The sequence below is a fragment of the Dromaius novaehollandiae genome, chromosome 13 (assembly GCF_036370855.1).
Source record: "Dromaius novaehollandiae isolate bDroNov1 chromosome 13, bDroNov1.hap1, whole genome shotgun sequence".
In the NCBI taxonomy this organism is placed as follows: Eukaryota; Metazoa; Chordata; class Aves; order Casuariiformes; family Dromaiidae; genus Dromaius; species Dromaius novaehollandiae.
In genome coordinates, this window is record NC_088110.1 from 2,405,761 (window position 1) to 2,432,921 (window position 27,161).

A 27,161-nucleotide genomic window follows, 5' to 3' on the forward strand; every position below is an offset into this window, starting at 1 on the left:
TTCAGACGTATAGATATTTATTGGTTTCAGTGAATTATACAAATGGATTGACCTGCTATCGATGCCAATAGAACTTTATTGGAATATGGAATGTAAACAGATGTTTCAAATAGAAACATTGTAACCTTATAAAAAATTAACTATTTCAACAATGCCGCAGAAGGAAATTCTGTGTTTAGGTGCTGGTGGGAAAACACTATCTCCAGCTTCTAGGTTTGAGTATCACCAGAACCACTTGATGAAATTACACACAGAACAAGTAGAGGAGGCAACTGTGAATTGTGGGGCTATAAAGCCATCAAGGGATCTGATGAAAGAACCCACAAGATGAACCCCCCACCCCCCACAACAGGATCGGCACCCCAGAAGTCAACAAATGGCTGATTTTGTTAAAACACTACGTGGATCCAAAGTCCTGGATCAGTAGCTGCACAGCCCCCTTCCCTGACAGCTCTGCTCCCACCACACCGCTGTTTCCTCATCCTTCCCCCCTCCCCATGCTCTCCTCCCAGGCTTCCTCTCCACTCCTCCATCCCGCTTTCCTTCCTACGGTGCTGGATTGAACCGCTCCAGAGCTGTGCTCTGGCACGAGCCTGCATCTGGCACAAATTCTCAGGGGAGCCACGTCACAAGGTACGTGGTTGCACATCTATCACAACAAGTCTTGCAATATCAACTTTCCTGAGCTCTGTGGGAAAGTCTAGGTATTCCCTCCCCCCTCCTGCCACAAGAGCAGCCCTTTGCATTCACAAGTTTCCAAAACAGGTCTATTGAGTTTCTCCTCAGACGGAGCCTTTGTCAAACGCACCTGGAGGGGGGATCTCACCTCTCCCCAGCAACTCAGATGGTGCCTTTGTTTTAATGCTCAAAACCAATCCTGAGTTGCTACTGGGTGCGTGGCTTTTTTGTTGAACTCCCCCCCCCAACCCATTGCCCTGGCATCTGCAATTGAAACTGGAATTCAAGGGTCAAATTCAAGCCCAGAGTGAGCAGAAGGACTCAGACCTCAAAAGAGAGTTGCACCTGCTAACCCCCAGCCTGAATTTGGTTCATCCAGAATGTAAGTCAGAAAGGCATGTTTAGAAAGAGGCATGCTAAGGGCTGATGGTGGAACAGCAAATTTGCCCCCACCAGGATGGTGGGGAAGGCTGGACTGAGAAGGAAGAGTAGGATCCATAGAGATGTGAACCAGAATCAGTCGTGTTGAGCCCTGGGGATATCACTATACGTTCAGCTCTTGCAAAATCATTTGCCCAGGGCTTTGGTACCACAGGGTTAGAGTTACATTAACCACAACCACCAGAGAGGAACTGAGGTTTATGACCCCCCCCCAAGGTTAGATTTCTGCCGAGTATAAAGGGGAGGGGAGGGGGGGGGGTCCTTGGTTCATTTCCCTTCACTGTGTGACCGAAGGTTTTGTTTTTATTTGTAAACATCTTGAATTACCCGTCGTTTTCCAGTCTTCATCGTGCTGTTGTCAGGCCACTGGAGAGCACAGCATTTTCAGAGCTGGGCTGGGACTGCTCCTTCACCACTGGATCTGCAGGAGACACAGACCAGGCAGGAAGGGGAAACAGCATTTAATAATCGGAAACTCCACCTTGGCAAAACCTTCCAGAGAAACTGCCCTCAAAACCTACAGACCTGCTAAGGCTCCTTCAGATCAAGGAGCTGCACTTCCCTTGCAACCCAAAATCCCTCCTCTTCCCAGCTGGACCCCAGTCCCAGCTTGTCTCCAGACTCACAGAAATAGGGGTGCTCCATTGCCTCTTTGGCAGTCAGCCTCTGTTGATGGTCATATCGCAGCAGCTTATCCAGGAGGTCTAGGACTTCCGGGCTGACCAGATGTCTGTTCTCACTGTGGATGAAGTTCTCCCAGCGTTTCCGGGAATGCCTGCAAAGGGACTTGCTGTCACTGCCTGGGCTCTGACCAGCACACTGGTACCAAGAGGTCCCAGGGGAATCACCTGCCACACTCCACTTGTGGGAAGAGATGGCTGCGACGGACTCCACCTACAGCTCTTCCTTGCACAAGCTACTGCTCAGCAAGTGTTTGCCAAAGGGGAAAACCCTTCTCTTTAGCCACACAATTGTGTGGATGATGTCCTATGTCTGGGAAATAGTAAGCTGAGAAGGGCACAATATTGCACGTTCCCTTCTATCTCCAGGGACTAGACACCAACACGTAGCAGGCACGGTGACACCCATGGGACCAGAAGTGCTCTGGCTTGCCAGAGTCAGCCAGCCTCACACAAGCTGTCTTCACTTTCCCACCTAGCTTCAGTCTTTTTAGGAAATGCAAACTGGGAGACTGAGCTTTTAAAGCAGTACAGTGGATTTTAGTCAGACGTCTCCCAGAAAGACGATGCACAGCTGAGCTCTCTGCCCCAATCTGAGATCTCAGTGCATATCACTCTCTCCTTTCCCCCACCATTTTTCTTACATGCCAGGGAAAGAGAAGCTGTGGGGAGAATGGGGAGGCAGTCCTGGACAGCTGTCAGCACCAAAGCAAAGCTCTGTCTGGGACACAAGGAAAGCAGAAGCAAAACCTTTTTGAAGAAGGCCACCACATGAAGCTCTCTCCCCCTCAGCCCACACAGTACTCCAGTGTTTACATCTTCACTCTAGGATGTCAACAAGCCAGAGAAGAAAGAGGCAGGGGACAGCTCGTGGATCATGGGAGAGGTGAAGGAAAGAGCCTGCATTTCCGTGACCTGCTGAGATGACATGAGCAGCCAGCCAGGAGGCCTGCAAGCAGCACTGTGACCCAGAAGATCAAAGCAGGCATCGGCTGAGAGTACTTCAGGGGATGGCTATTCGGGTCATCTCTCTCTTTCCGTTACAAGGAACAAAGGCTGTGTTTCACTTCTCCACTTACTGGCCCAGGATATCATTGAAGTGCGGGTCCAGTTCTATGTGGTACTTCTTGAGATACCCATACAGCTCATCTGTGCCCAGGACCTTTGCGATGCGAACCAGCTGGAACAAAAAGCATATTGAAAGAGAGAAGGGCAGGCCACCAGCTTGGAAGAATCTGCTGGGTTGATTACTGTTGAACTTGTGGCTCCTTTCTGGTCTGATGTCTACAGACAGGACTGTGTACTGTCTTGCAAAGGAAGAGCTACCCAAATCCAAGAGCTCTCTGTCTGGAAACTTCCCAGATTGAAGGAAAATTGGCTTTGAAACTTGTTTTTGCAACATGAGCATAAAACAATTTCCTTCTTAAGGCAGTGATGTGTAAGCCCAGATGGCTCAACTAAGCATGTAGCAATGTCCTCCCAGCCCAGCCGTCACATCCCCGGAACATCCCCGTTACACACACCCAGATGAGATGGCAAGAAGTCTCTCATGAGATAAGCTACGTAGCAAAGTCCTTACCTGGTCATAATTGTCCTGGCCATGGAAGAAGGGCTCCTTTCGGAAGATCATGCTAGCCAGCATACAGCCTAAACTCCACATGTCTAAGCTGTAGTCATACATCTGAGGGGGAAAAAGGAGAACTGTCAGGGAAGGCATGCTCACCATAGCCTGGTTCCCCAATAGCAGGAGGCAACCTCAGCCTTTTAGCTTCACAAGACTCTTTCCAACCCAGGTAATTCCCTGACGGGCAAAATCAGACAACCCAAAGGTGGCCAAAGTGCAACCACAAGCAATACCACTAGCTAGCAATGAGGAGGCAGACTCTTACTTGGTAGTCCACAAGGAGCTCCGGTCCTTTGAAGTACCTAGAGGCCACACGGACATTGTATTCCTGAGCTGGATGGTAGAATTCTGCCAAACCCCAGTCTATGAGCCGCAACTGAACATGCAATAAAGAGACACAGAGTCAGGAGCCACAGGTTTAGTTGCCTCAGGACGAATGAGTTAGGTGAAGCCACGTCTGCCAAAGCCTCTCAGTCCCACGGTGCAAGCGTGGAGCCCTGGATGCAGGGAGGCGCTCCAAGGACAGGAGGTGCTCTCAGCAGTTCTCTGGTCATGCTGTCCCCTTCCCCCTGCCACCATGCAGTGCTGGTGGGGTTAACCCTGGCTTGGAGAGTTTCTCTGTCTCCCAAGTCAAATCAAATCATTATTACTAGGTGAACTGCTCCCTACCAATGTCACCAGCCAAAGAAGGCAGGTCATTGCATACTAGGGAATAAGCAAAAGCCAGCTGGTGTTTCAGGCTGTGTAGAGGGGCTGGGCCCAAAGGCAATGTCAATATTAACTGGGAGCTGAGGGTAGGAAATGAGGCAGGAGGGGGGCCACCACATCCCGCAAGGCAGATGGTCTTCTCTATGACTGCAAGGGAGGGTGACCAGCTCCATTACTGAAGGACAATTGCTCTAGTAAGAGATTCCCTCTATTAGCAAGCCTTGTCTTGCCTGTACAGCCACTGCTGATCCACACGGAGGGACCTGCTCATTTGCTGCTGCAAAGGTCCCTGGGGAGACAGGTATGCACAGCACGGAAAGAGGTACAAGTACCATAACAGAGAGGAGAAAGTCCCTGTGCTGCCCAATTCCACTGTAGTGAGCCAGGTACAAACATTCCCAGGCTCTGACTAGCAAGTCTCAGAAGTGAGAAAGCCACAGCATGACAGGCAGGCTGTGCTCCAGGAAGGGAAAAAACGTCCACGTGCATTACAAACAACGCCTAAACAACTGTCCAACAGAGAAGCCTCCACCCTCCTGCCCAGGGCCTCTGCACCCCACCACTGCAACTCCACAGGCACCTTCCAGGCTGAAGTAACAGCCCAGATCTGCTCTCCTCAGCAAAGAGGAAGGTGGGGGGGCTGGCTGGGGAGAGGAGTGACCTCCAAGCCATGGATTCCCACTTAGCCAAAGTCCCACTGGGGAGTGTCAATCTCCTGATATGGGCACAAGTGGAGGGGAGCAGGTAAAGAAAGGATGAAGAGTAAGTACAGCAGCCCAGACTATGGGTATGGAGGTGGCAGAGTTTCAAGCTTCCCTGGAAAAAACCCTCCTATAAGCCCTGGTGCCATATACCTTTTTCTGTTGGTGGTCTATCATGACGTTGTGGGGTTTGACGTCCCTGTGCATGATCCCCATGCTGTGACAGTAATCCAGGGCCTGTCAGACACAGACACATCCATTAGACATGGCTGCAACCACATACACAGCATTAATGGTGTAACAGACAGTTCTCAGCCAGAAGCAAGAATACCCCATCCATGAGGAAATACTGCAACCCTGGGATAAGGAACAACTCGCATTTTCAGCTTTTTTGCTGCACATGATGAAGTATCAAGCTGGCAAGACAACTGTATCGATCACATGTCATATTATAGCCACAGGTCCTGGACCCATGTTACCTGCACATCTTTGCACACGGGCCAGAGATGTATCCCACTTGTAGGTGGGCCCAGTGCACCAGCCCAGGCAGCCCTTTGCTTCCTGGCTCACACTAGAAGGGCTCTTCTCCCTAGAAGGGGCCAATTCCTACATGCACCCAGTTTTATGGCCTTCCAGTACAGCCTTCCATCAGTGCCCCAAAACATGTTTAAGCTCTAAAGTCACCTCTGCCCTGCTCATTTAAGCAAAATCAGTGCTTGCAAAAGGCAGGTGATGACACACAAGGGACAGCAATACTGCTTAAAGCCTGAGGGCAGGAGCACAGTGAAGCTCGCCAGCTCCGTGACCTTGCACTGTTCACTCCCCCTGCACAGCTGTTCCCTTGAGTTACAGGAAAGAGAATGCTGTTTTTTCATCTCCAAGGGGGGGCGGGGGAGGGAGATCCATCCATCCATCAACATCCATCAGATGCTCCAAGATCTTCAGACGGGGGCACTGAAGGAGGACACAACCTACAGTCATTCAATATGCAAGACACCAGTGCCAGGGGAGTAAGGCTGCCCTTGGGTCCCTGCCACAGTGGGAAGCACAGGAGGCAGCAGCTTCAGTGACAGCAAGATCTCAGGGAATATTCCTGCAGTGACACACAGCCTCACACACAGGACAGTTACGGCCAACAGTGGTCTTGGGATCTCCAGTGATGGAGATGTTAAACAGGTTAGACAAACTGCTTCCAGGGACAACACAGTTCTACTGTCTTGCTTATCCCAAGGTTGGGCCAGCTAAACAACCTCTTTTCGTCCCTCCCACACTAATCCTGGGCTGCCTTGGGCTCCCCAAGCTTGAGTAGGAAGGTCTTTCCCTTGCAGACCGGTACAACAAGCTTGGCGGTGCTGAGGAAGAAAGCCTCCCTCAAGCTCACTAGATGGATTTCAAGAGGTTTCCTGCAGTCACCAAGTCCTGGAGCACAAAGATCCTTCCCTAACCAGTGCCACTCGTTTCCTGAGGCAAGGGACCCATGAAGAGCCAGCCAAGAAGTCCCAAGACCCTGCTGAGAATTGATACATGGACATGAGCTACTGCTTCAGCAGGTCAGCACAAAACAGCCCCGGGCTCAGCTGAAACACGTAAGCTCTGCCTGATGCCCTTGCTACCTCCTGCATCCTGAAGCCAAAAATGCCAGAGAGGCAGCAGAGGAGATCTCAGAGACCTGCCATATGGCTCTGTGGGTATTTCCATAGGAAGGTGCAGGCTAAGCTAGTGAAGAAGAGTTATCTAGGGCACTCCTCATCCTTCCGCAGAGGGGTAGAGAAGGCTTCATTCAGCAGGTCCCCAAGGAAAGTACCAGAGCTGCATCAAACAGAACCAGAAGCCTTGTTCCCAAGACCAAATTCATGGTGTTCTGTGACCGCAGGGTGCTGAGTTGGCCGGCTTCCTCCTGAAGTAGTACCCCAGCCTGTCCCCCACCCAGAGACACGGGAGTCTAAGACCAAGCAAGTAGAAGTCACCCTTCTGCATTTGAACACTGCAGCAGAAGGAAGCCTGAAGCTGGTGATTCCTCTCTTCTGGCTCTCTAAAGAGTCCCCAGTTCCCCAGGAACACTGCTTGCTCAACCCTCCAAATGCCTCCCAGTGCTCCATCCACAAAGCACACCTGTACCCAGCCACGAGCAATTACAAATGTTTTATTGGAAAAGGACAGATCCTAGAGAAGTGGAGATATCTTAGAGATGACTGAAGGTCCCCAGCTCCATCTAATGCCTCACTATAACAAGCTAGGTAACTAGATCTCCTCCCAAGCCTTCCCTGCTTATGAGACATGGATTCTGCATTGGACGCCAGAGAATTAACTGCTCAACAGGTCTTTCCAGCACTGCCTCAAGAATCCCGCTACTGCCTCTCTCCTTCGTGGCATCTACGGACAGACTGCCATATGCGATACCACTCACCTTCAGCAGCTCATACATATAAAATCGAATATCAAAGTCTGTCAGGATCTGGTACAGTTGCTGAAATAGATTTGGGAAGGGAGAAAAAAAGAGAAACAAAAATAAATACTCCAGATTTGGATTAGTTTCGTTTCCTACATCCCACCAGCCTTGAATCACTGACCCCATTCCAGATCCCTTGTGAAAGCTGCCATTCCTGAGGGCTGTCCTGGACTCAGAAGGAGCACCAGACACCTGCCAGGGCTACATGCTAGGAAATCCAGAAAGGAAACAAAAGCTCCCATGAAAAGCTATTGGGATCCTTCAGATCCATCATGACATCTTTCCAGCAAGAGACAGGCAGTCTGCCTGTCCACAGAGAAGGCAGCAAGTCCTTCAGAGCATGCTGCACTTGGCACAGATGATCTCGCCTCTCTGTTCACATACAAAGCGATCCTAGTGATTCTACAACACTGACAACAGCATTCAGAGAAGGCAGGCTGGGAGCACATGGGCAAGGCTTCAAAGCGCCCAGGGTGGGATGGGGAGAGAAAAACATTAACCTGACAGAGCACAGGGCTGGGAAGCACAGAGGGTAGATACAGCCTCAGAGTGGTGGAGGCACCAATGCTCTCTCCCCCCCCCCCCATCCCAGAATAAAGGTTAATGCCACTTAACAGCACAGAAATGCTTGTGGGGGCAAGGAGAGCGCAGCACAGCATTTCAGTGAAATGCCTGCTGCTGGCACAAGTCTGCCACCCTCCTCTTTTCCATGTTCTTCTGTGGTTACTCATCACTGCTGAGGAAGTGACAAAGATCCAATGTGCATTTTAAGCTGCACCGTGTCACCAGCAGTCACTAGAGAAATCTTCATCCTGTCACTCCAGGTCACAACTGGCCCCAAGCTTGCCTTCTCTGCCATATCTGGCATTGGCAGCTGTGCCAGCCTGGTCCTGTTGGGCTGCTGCTCTGCTCCAGGGAAAGCAAGGTGAGAAGCCAGGACGATGCTAGGCTGCAGGGGCTGAGCCAGGAAGGACGGTCATGGGAGAGCCGCAGGACCAGTCCCCTTTGTCCTTTCTAACAAGGAAAGCTCACAGCTCAGTTGAATCACCCACTGCATTAACGTTGAGGCCAGCCACCCGCCATGAGCACCACCCGGCAGCTTTGCGAAAAACCCACAGCAACGGACTGAAATCTGTATCCCAAGAAAGCAGCTCTGGCCCTGGATCCTCTCCAAGCCCAAGTCAAGATCCTCAGAAGAGTTAAGAGGATTCTTCCCCTGTCATACTTAGTGCCAGATCCATACTTAGGGGACCATTCCCAATGCTGCTCTGGAAAGTCATCTGGCAACATACATGTGTCATTTATGCACAGAACTTAAATGGCCTCCAGGAAACAAGCTGTGCTTTAGTCTCTCGAGCTGGAATGATCTTAACACTTAGGAACAACCCAGCAAAGCAGACAAGTCAGCAAGGAGCAAAAGGGATATAGCCACAAGCTACAGCAGGGACAGATTTCCTGACTTGGTTGCACGTGGCTCTGTTATGCACAAGCCAGGGCAAGGCCCTGCCAGCAGAGGACAGCTGAGCTCTTTCAGGAGCTGAAACAGCTTGCTTAGATAACAAACTGTTTGGGGGGGGGGGGGGATAAAGATGCTTAAAAACATGTCTTTCTATGAATCATCAACCTTGTTCAACACTAACGCACTTCACCTGGCAACAAAGCATCTGGGGAAGGCTGCTAAGGGCAGCCCACCCCTTCTACCCAACAGTGACATGCCAAGGACAGGAGTGGCAGCAGCAGAACAAAGCTAGAGGCCAATTTCCCCGTGCCCTGGCTCCTCTGCCTCTCTCTGCCTGTAGGAAGAGATGGGACAGAGGTCACTGATCCTCTTCTGCTCAGATCCACGATGCAGCTGGTTCAGCTCAGTCTCTCCAACTCCCTCCCTGATGCTGCAAAGCAGGGCTGCCTCTGCAGCAGAGGCAGCCGTTGGGCAACCAGCTTTCGACAGACTTCCCTAGAAGAGCTGCCTACGTAACCCAGCACCTCTGACCCTCTCGCTGTGCCATGGCCAGTGCTGTGGCAGGCTCTGCTTGCTGCAGGGAGCAGCCCCTCCACGAGCCCTCAGCCCTTGCCTGCTCCCCTGCCCCACACAGCCAGGTGGATGCTTCCACCACAAGCTGGTCCAACAGAGCAGCTGCCCTGGGAAAGCTTCAGTAGAGAGCTCTAAATCCCCTTCGCCCAGCCTAGCAGGTGAGAGCAGACCCCCTGCTTTGCAGACATCTCCCATACTGTGCTCTTAAAGCCTGGCTCTTTGGAGTAGAGCTACCAGAAACATCACTGTGGGGCTTGCTGTCTCAAACCCACCTAAAATACCTGCTCAGGCAACTGCCAGTGCTCCAGATCACACAGGGCCTCAAAGACCTGGGCCAGTCTCCTTCCTCCATATATAACATTGGAAAAGGCCAAACGTAAACTAATCCCGTTAGCACCCAAGAAGGCACAGACATGCTCCCCCCCTCCACAGGGCTCACGCGCGTTAAAGGCTTATTCTTCTCCCTTGTGTGAGCAAGCACAGCTGGCTATGTGCAGGAAGCAGCATCTACAAGGCAACAGGGTGGCTCCTGGAAGCTTTCAGGGCTCAGCTCTTCTCCGAAAGACACTGCTTCGGTGTGCAGAGCAGGCAGCAGCAAAGGAAAAAAGGAAACCGCTTCCAAAGCATCCCGGGCCTTGGCAGCCATACGAGGGAAGGGAATCTTTCATATTTCTGCATTCCCCTATGGAGGGCAACAGCTATTTTTTAAACTAATCAGAGATGTACAAAGATAAAATGCATGTACACATTTCCTCACAGCAACTTGGCCTGAAAATTCACCAAGGTGTACAAGCAGCAGCAGGTTTCACTCAAAGGCCTTCTGTCCCCACAAATGCAACACAGTGAAGATCCCAAAACCACCACTCACCACTGCTCACCTCTGCTGCCCATCCTTCCTAGCCAGCTGCAACTCCGCTAGTGTTTTTTGTTTGTTTGAAGAACAAAGTAGCAAACCCAACGCAGCACTGCTGCTGGAGTCCCAGCTCTGCCCCTTTCCTACCAAAGGGATTTGTCTCTGGGTCAGTGAAGGGCCTGCATAGAGCCAGGTGCACTCAGGGATTAAACAAAACACATGACAACTTACGGTGGTTGAGGGACAGTGTCCCGTTTCTACTTTGAAACCGATTAGAAATAAGGCATTTCTTTTCGCTAACGATTACCGGCTCGACTGCATGGTTCTGCAATACAGCTACAATTTAACGCAGATGACTGTGTGTAGCTTGAGTACTCACAGATGACCAGTTATACAACAGATCTGAAGAGAAACACAGGCCACATACACAAGCTGCCTTCCTCCCACAGCAGAATATACATTTAATCAAAGTTCTGGCTCATCATCCCTATGAGCATAGAACCATCAGTTTAAGACGGGATCCAGCCAGGTAGTTTAAGACAACATAATCAGTTCTTGAGAGGAATCATGTAAGGCTGTTTATCCTGTCATTTAAAAATAGTCAAACCTAGTGGAATATGAGTTTGCACTGATGATCAGGGATCGTCTGTAGCCATAGTCTTGGTAGGACCTACAAGACTGCAGCTTCTGTCCACACACAGAAAGCTGAGGGAACCATAGACATCAATAGCACCAAGTGCCCTTTGAAGAGGTGAAAGAATTAGCATTAAGCAAAAAGGTTGTTTTTACTGAAGAAAAGCAACTGCCAGAAAGGAGACAACTGATAAGGAGATATCCAAGCTTGTAAACGGTTACTGAAAACAAAGCAGAGAAAAATGCAATCCTATAAAAAAGTTGGCAACCACCTGTTGTACACAAGCTGCCTCAGGAATTGCTTTGGGAATCCTTCACACACCCTGAAGATGATCTGAGACACACATATGGTACTCATCAGTACTGCAGAGTCTAGAAGCCAATGCAGAGATGAGTGGATCAGCAGCTACCACCTCAAAACAAAGAGGAAGTCCCTATCACCAGGATTAGCTCACGTGGCATTTAATCCCAGCCTAATTTGACTGCCTGGGGGGGAAATTAAGACTGTGGAGCAGAAGGGACAATAACAAAGACAATATGACTCTGGGTACTCTCCAGCTTGCTTCACATGTAGAAGGCTGGACCAAGCTAAGGCCTCTAACACAACTGGTCTCATCTACTTTGTGCGCTTTCTGCTCGGCATCACTCCAGAGTAAGTGAAGAAACAGCTCAGAGGCCTCAGTATAAAAGAAGATACCCTGTGCTGCATGCAGCAGTTCTGCAAGCTGCCAGTTAGCTGCAGCCCTAAGAACCTACCCAGACAGACAGTGGAGCAGGCAAGCTCAAATAACCTACATGGTCCATATATAGCTAGTGAAATCCAGGTTACTGAATTATAAGCTCTGAACATGAATACCGCGTGCCCTGGGGGACATGACTGCATTCCTGAGACAAGTTATTCCTGCCTTGTACCAATCGGCGTCAGCAAAAAGCATCAGCTCTCTCAGCCCTGGACTTCTATGGCTGTGATTCTGGTGGTTCCTCAAGAGTCAGGCCTTCTCCGAGAGCCTAGAAGTGATCTGCTACAAAATAATATAGTTGCTTCCAGTCCAGCCAGAACCCAGCACTGCTCTTTCTGCTGTGGCCAGATCAATGTCATCTTAATGACCACAAAAGTGCCTGCAGCCGCTCTCAGTGTGGCAGTGGGGCAGGCTGATCTACAACACACTTCAAGGCCTACCAGCCAGGGCTGCATTCTTCAGTCAGAATATCTACTGGCCACCAGTCTCAAGTACTGCTTAAGCTCCTGAACACATTTCAGTTATCGCGTGGTATCTTTGAGGATAATTTTTCCCCTCTAAGGACACCACAGAGTGGCATGATGACATTTTGGCTAAAGATACACAAAGCGATTCTCGGCAAGGTGTCCCACTGCCCTAGGAATCTATTTTGTTTCAAGATATACATTAAAAAAAGGAAAGAGAAATTCTAGTTAGAAAGTTAAAAGTTTCTGGCATCAGCCTTATTCCTTAGGAGTGCCTGGGTCACCAGGAGAAGCACAGGCACACGTTCCCCACAGTACACAAGGCACTGGAATAACCCAGCCGATGCTAGTGAAACCCAGACAAACCAAGCCTGCTTTAATTAGCCCTGAAAGGTCACCACATAGGACTCCTCTCACTGCTGTTTACTTGACAGGGTAATGCTTATCTCCCTGCCCAGAGCTGTCAGGGCGGACACTGCTGCAAGTTACTATTATTCTAGTCTCTGTAGTCAGTCTCTACAGGACACCAAGTAGCACTAAAACACCATGGCTAGAATGGTTACAGCTCTGGCTATGCTCAGTGTCCCACAAGGCAGCACTCAACTTGCTAGACCAACTCCAAAGGGATGGAAACAACGCGTGTGGACTCACAGCCCACAGGCCAGCTCACCAGCTCCCTCCTTTCTACCACCACCAACTGCAAGTCCTTCTCTGGGTGTTTAGTATACATGCTGAAGCTGCATCCTACAGGGTGTTGATCTACACAACGCTCCAGTAAAGATGTGAAGAAAAAAAGCATTGTCCTATAATAAGGAACGAAAAAGATCTTTGAGCAGTGCAGTAAGTGATGATTGCTGGCTTTCTAATGACAACTGCTCAATTAATTCTCCACCACTGACTTAATAACTTATGGTAAAAATTCACATGGGGGAAGCAAAGCATTAAAATTGGTGTGGTTACTAATTACATATCCCCTTTGTAAATCAATTCGCTTCTGCCAGCCGGAAGCACTTCACAGCAGCACATCCAGTCACTGCTGCACTCTGCTAAAAGGACCTCCGCTTTGGAAACAAGTAATTCCACCTGGAGCTCCCCAGAAGTCAGAAGAAACAGTGAATACCCTGCAGCCTGGGATGGGAGAAAAGCTCTTAAGACTCATTCAGGCCTGCCTGATCCCCTACTCAGGCCCACTGGGAGTGGAAGATCTGCTCTGCAGCCTCAGACACCTCACAGTCCCCAGGTCTGAAAGATTTCAGCACAAAGCAGAGTTACCATCTCCATCAACTGCACTGCCATAAAGGGCAGCGCAGCACAGAGATTAACTTGGACTGAAAACACAGCACAACAGTAATTACTAAACTGAGAAGGGAGTAAGAAGATCTGATCATCCCTCCTATTTTCTACACCTGTTGAACTTACCCTTCAAAGTTGGGAGGAGATGCAACTCACAAGCTTTTTATTTCTTCTCATCTAGAGTCTACTTAGTAACTTCACAAGTTTCTCATCTAAGCCAGGCAAGGAAGGTAAAGCTGACACAGGGGACAAATGCCAATTCCCCTCTCAGCCTCTCAAAGCATATCCTATAACCTACATGCACAGCAACCTTAGCAGAAATGGGAAGCCTCCCCCCTCCACAACCAGGCAGACTCACCTTAAAATCTGTGTTATTGATGTACTCAAAAACCAGAGCAGGGGTCTTTGACTGCAAGAGAAAGAGAGAGAGAGAATCATGGTTTAAAACACCCTCTTGACCTTTATTTGCTTCAAGAGACTTGAGAAAGCTCTAGCTTCCTGCCCAGCCCTCACTGCAGAGAGCAGGGCAGGAGCAGGAATGCGAGAGAAACACAACCCTGCTCTGTCGCCGGGCTGACGCAAGCTCCCCTTACGCCCCACGCAGCAAGCCCCAACGCGGCATGTTCGGCCAGTGCTGCTCCCCCACTCCACTGAGCAGAGACAGCACTGGGCAAGGTGAAAGGTGTCACCAGGGGCTAAGATCTCGCAGCCGATCGCAGGAGGAAAGTCAGCCAGCACTGCCAACGCTACAAAAGCGTCATTTCCTCTCCGCGGCTGACAGAAAGCTGGGAGTCACAGGCCTCGGCCAGCTGCTAGTCAAAGAAAACTTCCTGGGAATGGGGAAATTGTGGCAAGGCAGACAAAGGATATAACCTCTGGTTAGTGGGCAGGACAGCAACCAGAAGGATGAGAAGTGCTTAATAACTAATTGCCTTGGGAGACACCTATGTTCCAGAGGCAGACAGCAGCTGGAAGGCTGCAGTCTCTGCTTTTTGATAAAACTTCTCCCTCATCAGCCAGGGGAAACTCATAAGAGATACAGAGGGGGCGTAAAAGAGTCTGGGCAGCACGGAAAGGAACATCAGCTCATCCAAACCGATTCATCTCAGGAGACCCTAGTGCGCTGGACACTGTTCACCCGTGGCTAGCACAAAGGCACGGGCACAGCCAGCACCAAACCCGAGCCAAGAGCAGAAGTCACGCTGGCAGGGGCCTACAGGAGGCCCAGGGCCATGCCTGCAGCCGGCGGGAAGGCAAGCCCACCACTCACACCAAGACACACAGGCACCTACCACCGGATCCTTGACAGTGTCAATCAGATTAATGATGTTGGTGCCACCACGCAGATTCTCCAGAATCTTAACCTCACGTTTTATCTTCTTTTTCTTCACTGGCTTAAATACACAAAAGCAATTAGAAGTGAGAGTCCTTTCAGAAATTAGCACCACTTTTTGCCAGTGATTTTGACTGAATCACATTACCTCCCTCCTCCCCCTGCTCCCACCCTCACATGAGAACATTTCTAGCTTCAAACAGCAGACACAAAGGGGCTGGCACGCAGGAGACAAACACCTCAAACAAACTAGGATCTTCCTCTCTTCAGTGAAAGCTTTCCGCCCATCAGGGGAAGTCTAACTACTCTAGACATAAACACAGTTGTGACTCCAAGTAACTGTGGTTAAAAGTGTCTTGGACTGCTATGCAGAAATCTCAGCACACTAATTTCACGTTTTATGTTTAGAGCCACAGGACAAACATGGTAGATCTCATTTCCAGCCTTTGTTTACTGGCATAACACAATTTTTTGCTCCTTACTGCTGCCCAGTGCACTTCCAAAGAGTGCTTTAATGCAATGAAATGAAGACCTGAGATTCTCCAAAACCAACATTTCTAATAAGGTCCCAAATTGCTGTGTCTAACTACGTGTGAGACTGTTTTGCAAGCACCCCAAGAGCAGAGACCCAACTGCATGGCATGTTACCGCACCTATACACCACAATTATTTTTAAAGTGCAAGGATATTTTAAACAGTTTTCGACTCCCCATCAAATCTGTGCAGTCCCAGGAACTCCCTTTGCAAAGCAAGCTTTGCTCTGGACATCACCCCGCAGAGAGTGACAAAGCACAGCTGCTCCCAAGTCGGGGGCTTGTAGGTTGGGTTAGCTGCTGCACTCTGATCCAGCAGCTCACTTCTGTGCAAAGGAATGATCATTTCTGTAACTCATCCACTTCCAGGACAACTTCAGCGCTGTGCCTGCTTGAAGGAAAAGGCCAACAGAGCAGCTTAAAAAAGAGGGAGGTTTTTTTTTTTTTTTTTTTTTAAAAACCTGGCTCCTGAGCAGTCTAGACATCACCAGTTGCATATCACTGCTAACTCCAGGAGTCTTGCCTCATTGCAGAGCTTGAATGGCCCCTCCTGACCCACCAGTACCATTAGAGAGAGCCACAGACGCATCTTATGTGGATTGCTAAAGCCCCTGCCCTATCTGTGAGGTTTGCTCATGGGAACACTTATTTCCAGTAGTTTAGTTTTCTGCAACATTCGCCTTCCCGCTTGGAGAGTCCTGTCTGTTAGGAGAGGAGGAAAGAGGTGAAGAGGTAAGAGGCATCTTACCGAAGTGACTCAAGCTACAAGCTGTCAGCAACTCCACAGCAACCTTCTGTGCACAGGACGAGGAGCCACAAGAGCTCAGAAGCTCTCGGTCCCCATCAACTTGCCTCTGCTGCAGCCTCTTGCCTAGACAATGGCTGCAGAGTACCAACATGGCAATTCATGTTCCTGTTATAGGCGAATCCAAGACAAACCTTGGGCTTTAAATCCCTCAAGGGAATGTGTGTGCAGAGGAGAGAAGGAGCAGGAGCTTTAGGTATACTGGGAAAGTCTGGTATTTATATACGTGATAAAATATGCCATCTTTCTAGGCTCTTCAGGTAGCTGAAACCTTCAGATTCAAATTCTGCCCTCCTCCTTCTCCAAGTTAAAAGGCAGGAGCTAGACTTTCAAGTCAAAAGATGAGAATCTCAGCCTGAAGCAAAGTGCCAAAAATAACAGCAATGCTGGTACGGGGAGCATCAGCACCTCATAAAGCCACTGTGCAAAACGGCAGCAAGGCCGCTGCAGCTGTCAGCCAGAGCCGGAGCAACTCCCCGGCGGGGCTCGCTGGGAAAGGGGCAACAACGGAGTCCCGGGGCAGCACCGAAACACACTCGGAGCCAGGAAAAGGGTCAGACAGACAGGGAGAGGCAGCCAGAGCAAGGGTCGGAAGCCCCCGCGACCGAGGGCCACGTTTCTGAACCTGACAGGAAGACGCTTCATTAGGGACTGATTTCAGCTACATCAGCATGGCGACCGACACCACCCGTGCTTTGTTCCCAGGCACTGATCTTCACCAGAAGGCCAAGATGGAATTAGAGGCCGTAATTCAGTTACTCTGCCCGTCCAGCGAGGCAGATGCACACACAAGCTGTACTCCAAGTAACTTCAAAGAGATCGCGTGGCTGCTGCCGTCCTTAATGAGCTTGCCGGACGGCCTGGCTACTGTCAGGCCCTTGCAACAGAGCCCCTCTGCTGCGACACTCCCACCCGACCAGGAGCCGAAACAGTGCCTGAACACAGCCAAGAGCAGCACAATGTCCAAAGCCCACTTTGAAAGACCTTTTTCTTTTCACTGTCCTTATTTCAAAGGCCTTTTGCATCAGCTAAGTAGAGAGGATATCCCTCTAATGTGAGGTTTCCATTTCTCCTTCCATAGCAACCACCTCTCCCACCGGGGCAGAACATGCTTTCTTCGCCCTTGCAGTCACTTCCACATGTTTCTACCTTTTTTGCAGTGAGATAAAGATGTCCAGCTCAATCTCTGCCAGAAGTCTACCCCCCCCAACACATACATACACTTCTCAAAAGACGTGAGCAGAGAGAATCAGCAACTTCTGAAATGAAGGGGAGAAGGAAGGTAAGACACCTGAAGATAATCACTGAAATATCAAAAGCAGCATCTCCATGGCCACCGAGGGAAAACACTCCAGCGAACCCCATCTCAACAAAACGGAGAGCTGAGAACTGCTTGCTGCTTGTGATTTTCCTGCTAAGCTCCGGCAGTGCCCAGCTCAGACCAGGCTGCCCGCGCAGGACTTGTGCGACTAAACTGCCTTCCGCTGGGTACGAGCCAGGGCAAAGGCCCCGCAGGCCTCCCTCGGGCACTGCCGAGCCGGGCGCGGGATGGGAAACCCTGCTCGCTGCAGCGAGCTCCCTCGCCCAGCGGCTTCAGGGAGTGCTGGTGTGGGAGCGCTGGTGTGGGAGCGCTCTCCCTAGCCCTACCCACTGGTCAGGACAGAATTTTCTACCTCTAAGTAAATAAGGATGAGGAGGGGAGAAATGCCACAGATTAAAAAATATCATCTTAGAGGAAAAGCTGCCACTGGGAAGTTTCCCTCAGAGAGCAACGCTAGGGGAACAGAGGATTTCCCCATTTCAAGTCTGCAGGAGAAAACAGTGGCAACCTCCAGCCTCCGCTCCACACAGCTTTCACCCTACAACCTTGACTAACCACGTGCCATCTCTTACCCACACACGTTACACCACGCCAGACAGAGCCCACGACTCCAGTTAAAACTGTAAATGCAATTTACCATGCAGTAACATGTCATTGCCCCAAAACTGAACACCGGTAACCAACTCCGAGCCCAAACCCTTGGACTACCCCATCTGCCAAGTCAAACGTAGCGGTGCAAACCACTGCAACACATGGCCAGTACTGCAAAACAGCTGACTCGAGCTAAATCGTCACAACCACAGAAATTCTGCTGCTCCCCCTCCCACCCCCAGACCCCGGGACTGCTGAAGTCGCAGACAATCTGCACCATATCCTCCAAGCACCAGGATTAAGTCTGGGTTGCTACAGCCGTCTCTCACGGTCACCCGATCTGTCTCTCCAAGGGTGTTGACTCCAAACACACATGGATTAAATGCAAACTGCTGAAGCTATTATGGCCTCCAACCATCTGCCTCTCCCAGCAGGGATAGCTTCTAAGACACCAACCCTTACAGCCTGAATATTTTAATAGTACCTATTTGGGGCTATTTTCATTCACCAAACTACGAACTGTGGCATTTCAGGTTATGCTGCATACACGGCTCAGCTCCCCCCTGCCTTGGAAGGGGGATCTCCAGCAGAGGAATGGAGTTGACACCGAGATGAAATTCGCCGCTTCCAAGTTTGATCAGCCTATATTTGCGAGGCAACACTTTATACAGGTGCAGACTCCAACTCAATCCATTCCCACCGTAGAGGCGTTTCAACACTTTCCTTCCCGTTTGGCTTCTCCAGGGACCAGTACGAGTCAAACTCTCGCTGCAGCCTTTCCCTCAAGAGACAGGCTCCGATGGAGTCCCTCTGCTCTATGGAAACACCTATTTCCATGAAATCTGTAGAAACTTGACAGCTTGGAGACTTCTGTCACATTTGGTTGAAATTGGCCAAGGAGTGCAAAAATTCTTGGGGGGTGGGGGGGGGCAGGGGGAGAAGAGGCTGACAGACAGCAGGATTGCATAAGGCTCGTTTCCATAGGAAACCAGGCTAAAAGACATGTCTCAGTTTAACTGTGTCTACACTGGGAGGGGTTTAATTACTTCAACTGCAGCAGTGCCCTCAGAGCAACATGACTGTCTAGCACAAGCCAGTCTTCCAGTTTCCTAGGTAATTGCTTCCTTTCTCAGGCGAACTAGACATGAGGTGGCTGTGGACAGCAGAGACAAAACCTAGAGCTTATGGCTGTCCGCTATGCTGAACACCCAGAGCAGAGGGACGAGGTGACCTCAAGCCACAGGAGGATGGACGGTCCCTCCTGTACTCGGCAGCTCTCACACAACTGTCACCAGCTGGTGACCTGTCGCTGCAGGTCCGCCACCCTACTAGCTGAAAGGATCACAAGAGGATTCTTCAATCTACTTCAAAGTCAGCCAGGACAGAACAGGCAATGAAAGCGGCCAGAGCTAACCCAACTGCTTTTGTTTGAAGAGAGCAGGGAGTATTCTCACGGGGCCTTCCCTTGGCAGAGGTGAGAAGTGGCATGCAATGAGTAGTTGCTTTGTACTCAGGTAGGTGCAGGAAAAAGCCCTCTCTGTGACCAAAAGATCAGATCTTAAGTCATTATGTCAGAAGTCGTAAACTTGTAAGCAGGGAAAGAGTCCAGCCACGGCAAACACCAGCTGGGAGAATTAACATTGTTTGTTAAGATAAACCTTTAAATATAAGGCTGCAACCATCACTTCCTGTCTTGAATGAATAGATGTCTGCCTGGTTAATCATCTTTCTTGCTTGGTTTCTAAAGCAAGGGAAAGACGCATTTCTCAGATTTTTCAGTTCCAGCCTTCCCCAATAACCTGCAGACACGTCACTTGAATTCAAGCAAAGACAGAAGAGTAAAGAACTTTGTTATTCAAAGTTTTCTGAATACTTCCACACTTATGGAAAAACAAAACAAAAAAAAAGAACAGTGACCAGGAAAGGAAGCAAGATCCAAGTTAGATTCAAAGTGTAAAAATCATTTTACATTAGCCAAAAGCAGTCAGTGAGGCAGCATGCACTTACTGGCCAGCTGAGGAGAACACATGATGCTGTGAAGGAGTCCCAGAAGGTGCTGGGTTTTGCCCAGCAGGTGCTCTGAAGAGGAACTCTAGTTAGTACAGCAGGGCAGAAGGTTTAGCAGTCAAAAGATACAAAACCCAAGGAAACTAATGCCGTTTGTCCCACCGCGCACAAAACAACTTTGAACAAAAAGGTCTATTCTTCGCTCACCAAACCTGAATAACCAAGAAACACCACAATCGTTCCAGTGAACAAGTAGGCAAATCTCAACATACAAAGTCCAAGACCAGAAAAAGGCTTGACCAGCATCCACATGACAGGCTTTAAACATGTAAGCTGGCACTAAAAAACCATTTATCTCTAGCAAGTGTTATCGAAAGGGTCATAATCATCAGCCTATAAAGCCTGATGCCAGTTGCTCAATAGGAAAATTGGCTTCAGGACAGCAGTGTTTATTTTGTCAGACATCAGCTGGGAAACCAAACAATCATATTCAAAAGAGCCACAAAAAAAAAAAAAAACAACCAAGAAGCCCACTCATTTTAGTAATTTGTCAGTTGTTTGCACCTTGCAGCTTCCATTATGGGAGTTCAACCCTCTCCAGAGCTGCTCCTGAATTTTAGAAAAGAGAAAAAAACCACCTTGAAACTGCTGAAGCACTTTTGCTTTTTAATCCACGTGAGGTATCAGGAAGTGTTCTGAGGGCAGTGTCTCTTTTCTTCTGAATGCCTTTTCTCCCCCCACAGCACATCCCTGGAATAACCCCTTTCTGGAATTACAGGACACAGGACTCGGCCCACAGTACAGCAAGACTTCTGCTGTCAACTAAAAGGGAGACACGCGAGGACCAAATCCTGATTCTTCAGCACCACCACAGCAGGGAATTGGAAACACTCACTCAGCTTCTGCCCCAGGCCAATGCAAACAGACAGACTACTGTACTCACCCTCCTCCTCCTCCTCACAAGAGTCGCAATTTTGTAACTCACCAATTCCTGGCAGGTAGGACACAACCCCTTGAGCTATGAGCTGCATCTCCAGACCTTTCCTAGGCACCCTGTACCATTTCGGTTGATCGCAGCTCCAAACAAGGCTGGACTCTAGCAGCAAACTGTGCCAAGCTCAGTGTGGGCAACAGGTGTTTAAAAAAAGAAGAGCTGGGCACTCAGCGCTCTTGCAAAAGGGCTCATTTCAGTCCTGCCAGAGGAGGAAGCGGGCCAGGGAGAGCTGATTCAGTGAGTGCAAATGCAGGAGTGGCGGAAAACACAGAACTACCAGGAGCAGACATTGAACGGCTTTGGTGGAAAGTCAGTAATGCAGTCAAAAGCTCCAGCCCTGAGGGGCCAGCATCGTCCGGTCCTATTCCCCTACGCCATCCCTTCTTCATACCAACAGAGCCATCTCAAAGCCCTTTCCCCACGCCCCCTTAGGGCATGCCTATATATAATAGCTCTAAAGCTTTTAGAGACAGCAAAAAAATTACTAGAGCTGCAGGGCTATCCCCCAAACTGATCCCTAATAATTCCACATGCAACACTGGAAGGACCTTGTAGCAGCCCCGAGTCAGAGCAGTGGCTCGGGAGGGTTTATACAACCCAGAAGGGGGAACAGGGGAAAAACAAACAAACAAGAATGCACTTGTGAAACCAAGTACACGGTTGAGAGTTCCAGTTCATGGACTCGGCACAGAGGGACAAAAGCCACCAAAGGAGAAAGGGGCTATTTCATCATTGCTACAGAATCTCTATTTCGCTGGTCCCTCTCCTTATAACTGCACTCTTTCCCTAACTTCTGCTCGCATATTTTACCTATTCAGATAGCAGCTATGCAAGGGAACAAAACAGTCTCTTTACATGGTGGGTTTAATGCTTTACAGGCAAATAGACTGTACATCGACACACATATGAGGAAAGCAGGAAGGCTCCCGCACAGAGTTGACAATATTGATGCTATAAACTCTGCCTTGGGCGGACACTCAGATGGGTGGTAATTGGTACAAGAGAACAGGCTGTGAAGGACGCTGCACTAGAGCTGAAGCTCACCAACAGCCGTAACTGGAGGTAACTTTAACAGCAGCATTCTCGCCACAAAGAGTCACCCACAGAAATTACAAGCAATGTGGGAAGTTCATCTTTTAGAGCAGCAACTTGCAATGCTGTTCACATCCCCCAGAAACGTGGGGTTTTTTTTCCTCCAGTACAGAGGACTCATTTCCAGGTACAGAAGAGGAGGAAACTGCAGACACTTTGGAGCTACATTAGCTGGTAACAGAAATGAGAAGTTCATCAAAGAGACAACACAAAGGCTGCAGACCAAACTCAGTGGTCCACCAAAAAAAAAAAAAAACTAACCTCTTGTGGTTACAATAAGAAAGATCAAAGTTGCACTTTAGATAGCTGCACTGGACATAGACAATACATAACTCACTGGGAACAAACATCTTAAACTTCACTTGTACGTACAGAAGAATATCAGATCTCATTCTGCGAGCAAAATATTAGCATCAAACTTTAGCACGACACAGAAGCACAAACACAACCTTTTCATGTGTTCCCTGCTCCTGGCTTGGCCCTCCCCTAAGCATGCAGGAAGCATGCCCACAGCTGCACTGAAGTCAGCCAAATCAGAAAGCCCACAAGAGCCTCATACACCAGCTGGGGACCGCAGGAGCACAGCTGCTGATCACCTCCATGCCCTACACCTGAGATGGATAGGAAGGACAGCACAGAGCTGAGTACTGTGCTACATACCGAGGATGGCTTCAGCTCCATGGCTCTTGTTTTGCTGAATTTTTACTCCCTGAACATGCCAAAGAGCTGGGGAGTTGCCCTCTGCCTCACTTCTAAAGATAAAAGCTTTTGGAGAATGCTGGCAGAGGGTGTCTGTGGGGCAAGCCAGGGCTCCTGCCTTGCCTTTGCAAATGCTGTCCTACACAGAGCGTCCTGGTGTCCAGCTGCAGTGATATGCTAAGAAACTTGCTTGCTTCATTTGCTTTTAAATGAGAACTGCAAAAGTTTCCTGAAGACAGTGACATTAAGAGCATCACAGTTCCAAAGCAAGGCACTTGACCCAAGAAATGATAATGTTACAGTCATCTGCATGACCTTATTTCTGCACGTTATGACCACAACTAATGGCATGATCACATCTCACTCTCCTGCAGGATTATACCTGGTCCTGCACACGGGGTAGCAGAACAGGAAGTCACTGTTCTGTACTAGAACGGTCAGGGGAACGAGGCATCTTGCTTTATGCAAGCACAAATGGCTTGGGGCGTTCTGATACCAATCAGAAATCAGAGCCATTAGCTCCCTGGCCTTGTCCAATGTTAGAGTCACGGGGCACTTAAAGGAGGCAAGTGGCTGCTCAAAGAGGAAGGGTAGTTATCTTGTTCGTGCAGTACTCGACTGGGACCTTTGCTCTAGTCTTGACTCTGTTGAGGCTAAGGGACTTGCCCAAAGTCACACAGGAAATCTCTGTGGCTCAGTTCTGTATCTGAGACAGGGTGATAAAGTTTCCTGACCTCTCTGGAGGAGGGTGCAAGATGATCAGGTACCACAGTACCAAAGAAAGGGAGAAAAAAGGCAAGGGAAAGGACTTGCTACAACACTAACTTGAGCTCAGTAAGGAGAAGCTCCTTTGAAGAGCAAGGCTGGGGAAGAGATCTCAGTCACCTAACAAGAGGCACAGATATTAAGACAGTGACTCTTGCTAAAGATCACTAATGCATAACTTAAATTCTCCTCTCAAGAAACTGTACAGAGAAAGCAGTGATTGTGCGAAACAGCAGCATCATCACCCAGCAATTTTTCCCCTTGTCCCACCCCCACAACCACACAAAAACCTGACGACTTTTGGTTGCATTTCCCACCTCGTAGAATGCAACTTGGATTAAAAGAAACAGAGAGGCCCAGCCTATTTGTTAAGGCCCCATTGTAGATGCATGTAATTACATTTGCAATTAAGTTTGAGTCTACCTACAGGAAACGAGAGGCACTTTCCACAGATCAGAGTGATGTTATTGCCACACTTCGCAGGTTTTCACAACGTATACAACATGATGTTCTGAAACTCGCTTTTCACTGACCCACTTTCCACTGAGAAGAAAGTTCATCTTTATTTATCTGGACTTTCTGCTTTTCCTTGCTCACTTGCAGGAATGCCGTTTGCATGTTAATGCAAGTAGGGGGAAGCCAGGGGAACTGGTAGCAACGCCATTTACCTCAATCTGGGACAATCCAGTCCCCTGTTTGCAGGGCGTTACGGCAACACATTCAGGCCCCAAGGAGAAGGAGCACCCAGCCTCCCTCAGATGACTCTTGCCAGCTGACTCACAGTTCAGTGCTGACAGGCTCCCTAAAGACAACAGAGTTCAGCTGCCACAGGGAGAGGAGCATTGCTCCAGGGGAGGCTCTTTAGGCTGGGAACAGGCAAGGAAGAAGATTTCCCAAAGACTTTCTCTGCAGCCTTGCAGCCTAGTGGCACCTTTTCACATGGGGCAAGACCTACAGTTTCAACAGACTGCAGCAGTCCTGGAGAGACCATCAGGGCTCCAGAGCAGCACACAGAAGCGCACAGTTTCCTCAGCCTAACCACAAGCCATCTTGTAACACACCACTGTACACTGGCTACCTCTGACTACTCTCTTTCCAAACAGAAACTCCCGCCTGCCCCTGCTTAAAAAACAAACAAATAAACAAACCAACCCCACACCACCCCATGGTAAAACATCCAAAGGAGGGGAAGGCCCAAGCAGCATGCCAGAAGAACTCGCAGAGGACACAGAAGCCTCACTGCTCTGCCCTTAGGCCAGGACTCGGCCACACGGCTCTCCTCAACAGCTCACCTAGCCACCACCTTGACCACAGTCAAGGCAGAGATACGATTAACTCTTTCTCCAACAGGAAGCCACAGCTTGCCTAGGAGCTTTGGCTGGACAGACTGTAACAAATTCTCCAGGAAGCCAAGGAAAATCCCAAGGAAGCAGGAACAGAGGATGAGTGGGGAAAGGAGCAAAGACAAAACTAGCCAGCTAGCCACACTATCAGATTGTGCCTAGTGAACCCCTCCCAGCCTTAAGGCTATGACCCTGCGTAGTAGAGACGCATATCCTATGTAGTTACCAGCCTTAGTGGCTGCAAGGACAAGTTTCCAAGCTCTGAACCCTCCTGCATGCTGCAGCTCGACACGTGTCGAAATTCTTAGTACGCCTGTGATCAGAAACTAGCTCCCACGTGCTCTTGAGGAACAAGTAAGAAGCGTGGCTGGTTCTACAAAAAACAGCCACAAACATCAGCCAAACCAAAGCCAAAAAGCACCTCAGTCCCAACCTTTTTGTTTTTGTTTCTTGACACCCCCTCCATCCCCACACCCAGGTCACCATCGCAGACGTCTGTAAACACGGCTACCACGCCTCTGCAAGCACGCCACTTCAGCATCAGGCATGGTAAGGAGTGCCCTACAGAGGCTAATCCAGTGCCTTTAGCTGTCCCAAACTACAACCGGTTACTTTTGCAAGACGGTCCCCACACCCCAACCTCGCTATGATCGACACACCAGAATATGTCACCAATGCTGCTAAACATCAAATGGTCTCCTTCAGCCTCCTCAATTTTCCATGGTATTTTTGATCTGACCAGGGTGAAGCTCTCTTCCATATAACAGATCCTTTAAAGGGCCCAGTCTAAAATTTTGTTTGCTTTACTAAATCCTGACCGCTGAGCATCCTGCAGCCTGATCCCTGAAAAGGCTGCATGCCAGCTGTCTAAAGGTTAACGCAAGGATTCCCCCTCCGGGCTTCATATTCCTGTTGACATGACAGTCCTTGGGCTGTTTTAGACAGGCATTGCCAGATATGATTTACCAAACACAGGCAGCACATGCAACACTGTTCAAACGTCAGGACTCACAGCACTCCTCCTCCGGAGGAGCTCTTGGCCTGGAGCAGGCTCCAGCCACTCTGCACAGAAGGGGTGGAGACATCAAAACATCACTACAGCACACAGGACACTAAATCCATTTCCCAAAACATCCATAAAGCAAAAACCAAGAGTTCTGGGGTGCAGGACGAGATCTAACAGCCTTCCGGCCCTAGCACAGCCTCTTTCCCTCTAGTTCCCAGCTCAAAACCAAACTGAGGGCCACTGGCACCGCAAGCCCCCGCAGCCACCAGTGGGACACTCACCTTGAGGATCTTCACGACTACCCTCTCGTTGTTGGTGATGTTGATGGCCTCGAAAACCTCGCTGTACTTTCCCCGACCGAGCTTGCGAACCAGCTGGTAGTCGTCCTGGTTGCTGCAGGCACCAAAAAGAGAGAGAGGAGAACGGAGGGAGAGGAAAATAACTGAGAGGACACCAGGCTGGGATGGGGGCGAGGGGGGCTCCCCCTCCCCCGGCCCTCCCCGCAGCCGCCCGCTTCCCCGCGGGGGAGGACCCACGGGCACCCGAGGAGCTGCCCGGGGAGGGGGGGGGGGGCGCGGGCAGGGCGCCTCCCCCCGGGCAGGGGCCGGAGGGGCGGCCGGGCGCCCCCGAGGGCGGGGGCCGCCGGGGAAGGGGGGTCCCCGCGGGGCGCTTTACCCCCAGCTCGGGACGTGCGCCTCGTAGTCCCAGTACTCGCGGCTCCTCAGGCTGTTCACCTCGGCGTACACCCGCGCCCGGCTGCCGGCGGCCGGGCCGGGCATGGCGGCGCCGGGCGGCGGCGGCTGCAGGAGGAGGAGGAGGGCGCGGGGCCGGCGCGGGAGGCCGGCGAGGCGGGGCGCGGCGCGCAGGAGGGCGGCGGCGGGCGGCGGCAGGGCCAGGCCGGGCGGGCGGGGGCCGGCCCCGGGGGGCGGGCGGGCGCGGGGCCCGCGCGGAGCTGTGCCGAGGCCCGAGGCCGCTGCCCGGTGCCCGGCGGCGGCGGCGCTGCAGCCTGGGCCGGCCCCGAGCGCGGCGCAGCCAACCCGGAAAAGGCGCCGATGCGGCCGCGCCGCCGCCGCGCCGCCCGCCGCGAGAGGCGGCCGCCCGCCGCGCCGCCCCGCCGCCCGCCGCGCAGCGCCCCTCGGCGGCGCGGAGGACGCACCGCGCCCTGGCCGCCGCCCCGCCGCCGCCCGGCCCCAACGGCCGCCGCCCCCCCCGCGCCCCCGCCCCTCGCGGGCCCCGGCCCTGCGCGCCCCCCCCGGCAGCCACCCCGCCCCGCACAGCCCCGGCACCTCCGTCAGCCCCGGTCCCCCGTCACCCCCCTGTCACCCCCTGCCCCCCGTCTCTCCCTGCCCCCCTCCGCCGGGGTCCCTCTGACCCCC

The 27,161-nt window shown here is 50.8% G+C and overlaps 1 protein-coding gene across 3 annotated transcripts; it reads right to left on the minus strand.

Moving 5' to 3' along the window:
* CSNK2A2 (casein kinase 2 alpha 2) lies at positions 1–26,666 on the minus strand. Of its 3 annotated transcripts, XM_064519388.1 has the most exons (11): positions 26,461–26,665; positions 26,067–26,178; positions 14,589–14,690; positions 13,655–13,705; positions 7,240–7,299; positions 4,986–5,069; positions 3,689–3,799; positions 3,379–3,480; positions 2,879–2,979; positions 1,746–1,894; positions 1–1,540 (listed from the first exon to the last, which is right to left on the minus strand). In XM_064519388.1, the coding sequence occupies exons 1-11, from the start codon at positions 26,562–26,564 to the stop codon at positions 1,464–1,466; spliced, it is 1,053 nt and encodes a 350-aa protein (XP_064375458.1). In that variant the 5' UTR covers positions 26,565–26,665; the 3' UTR covers positions 1–1,463. The 3 variants fall into 3 exon arrangements, with proteins under 3 accessions (XP_064375458.1, XP_064375459.1, XP_064375460.1); XM_064519389.1 differs by lacking the exon at positions 14,589–14,690 and having other exon boundaries at positions 26,461–26,666; XM_064519390.1 differs by lacking the exon at positions 3,689–3,799 and having other exon boundaries at positions 26,461–26,666.
* Positions 26,667–27,161: the final 495 nt, after the last annotated feature.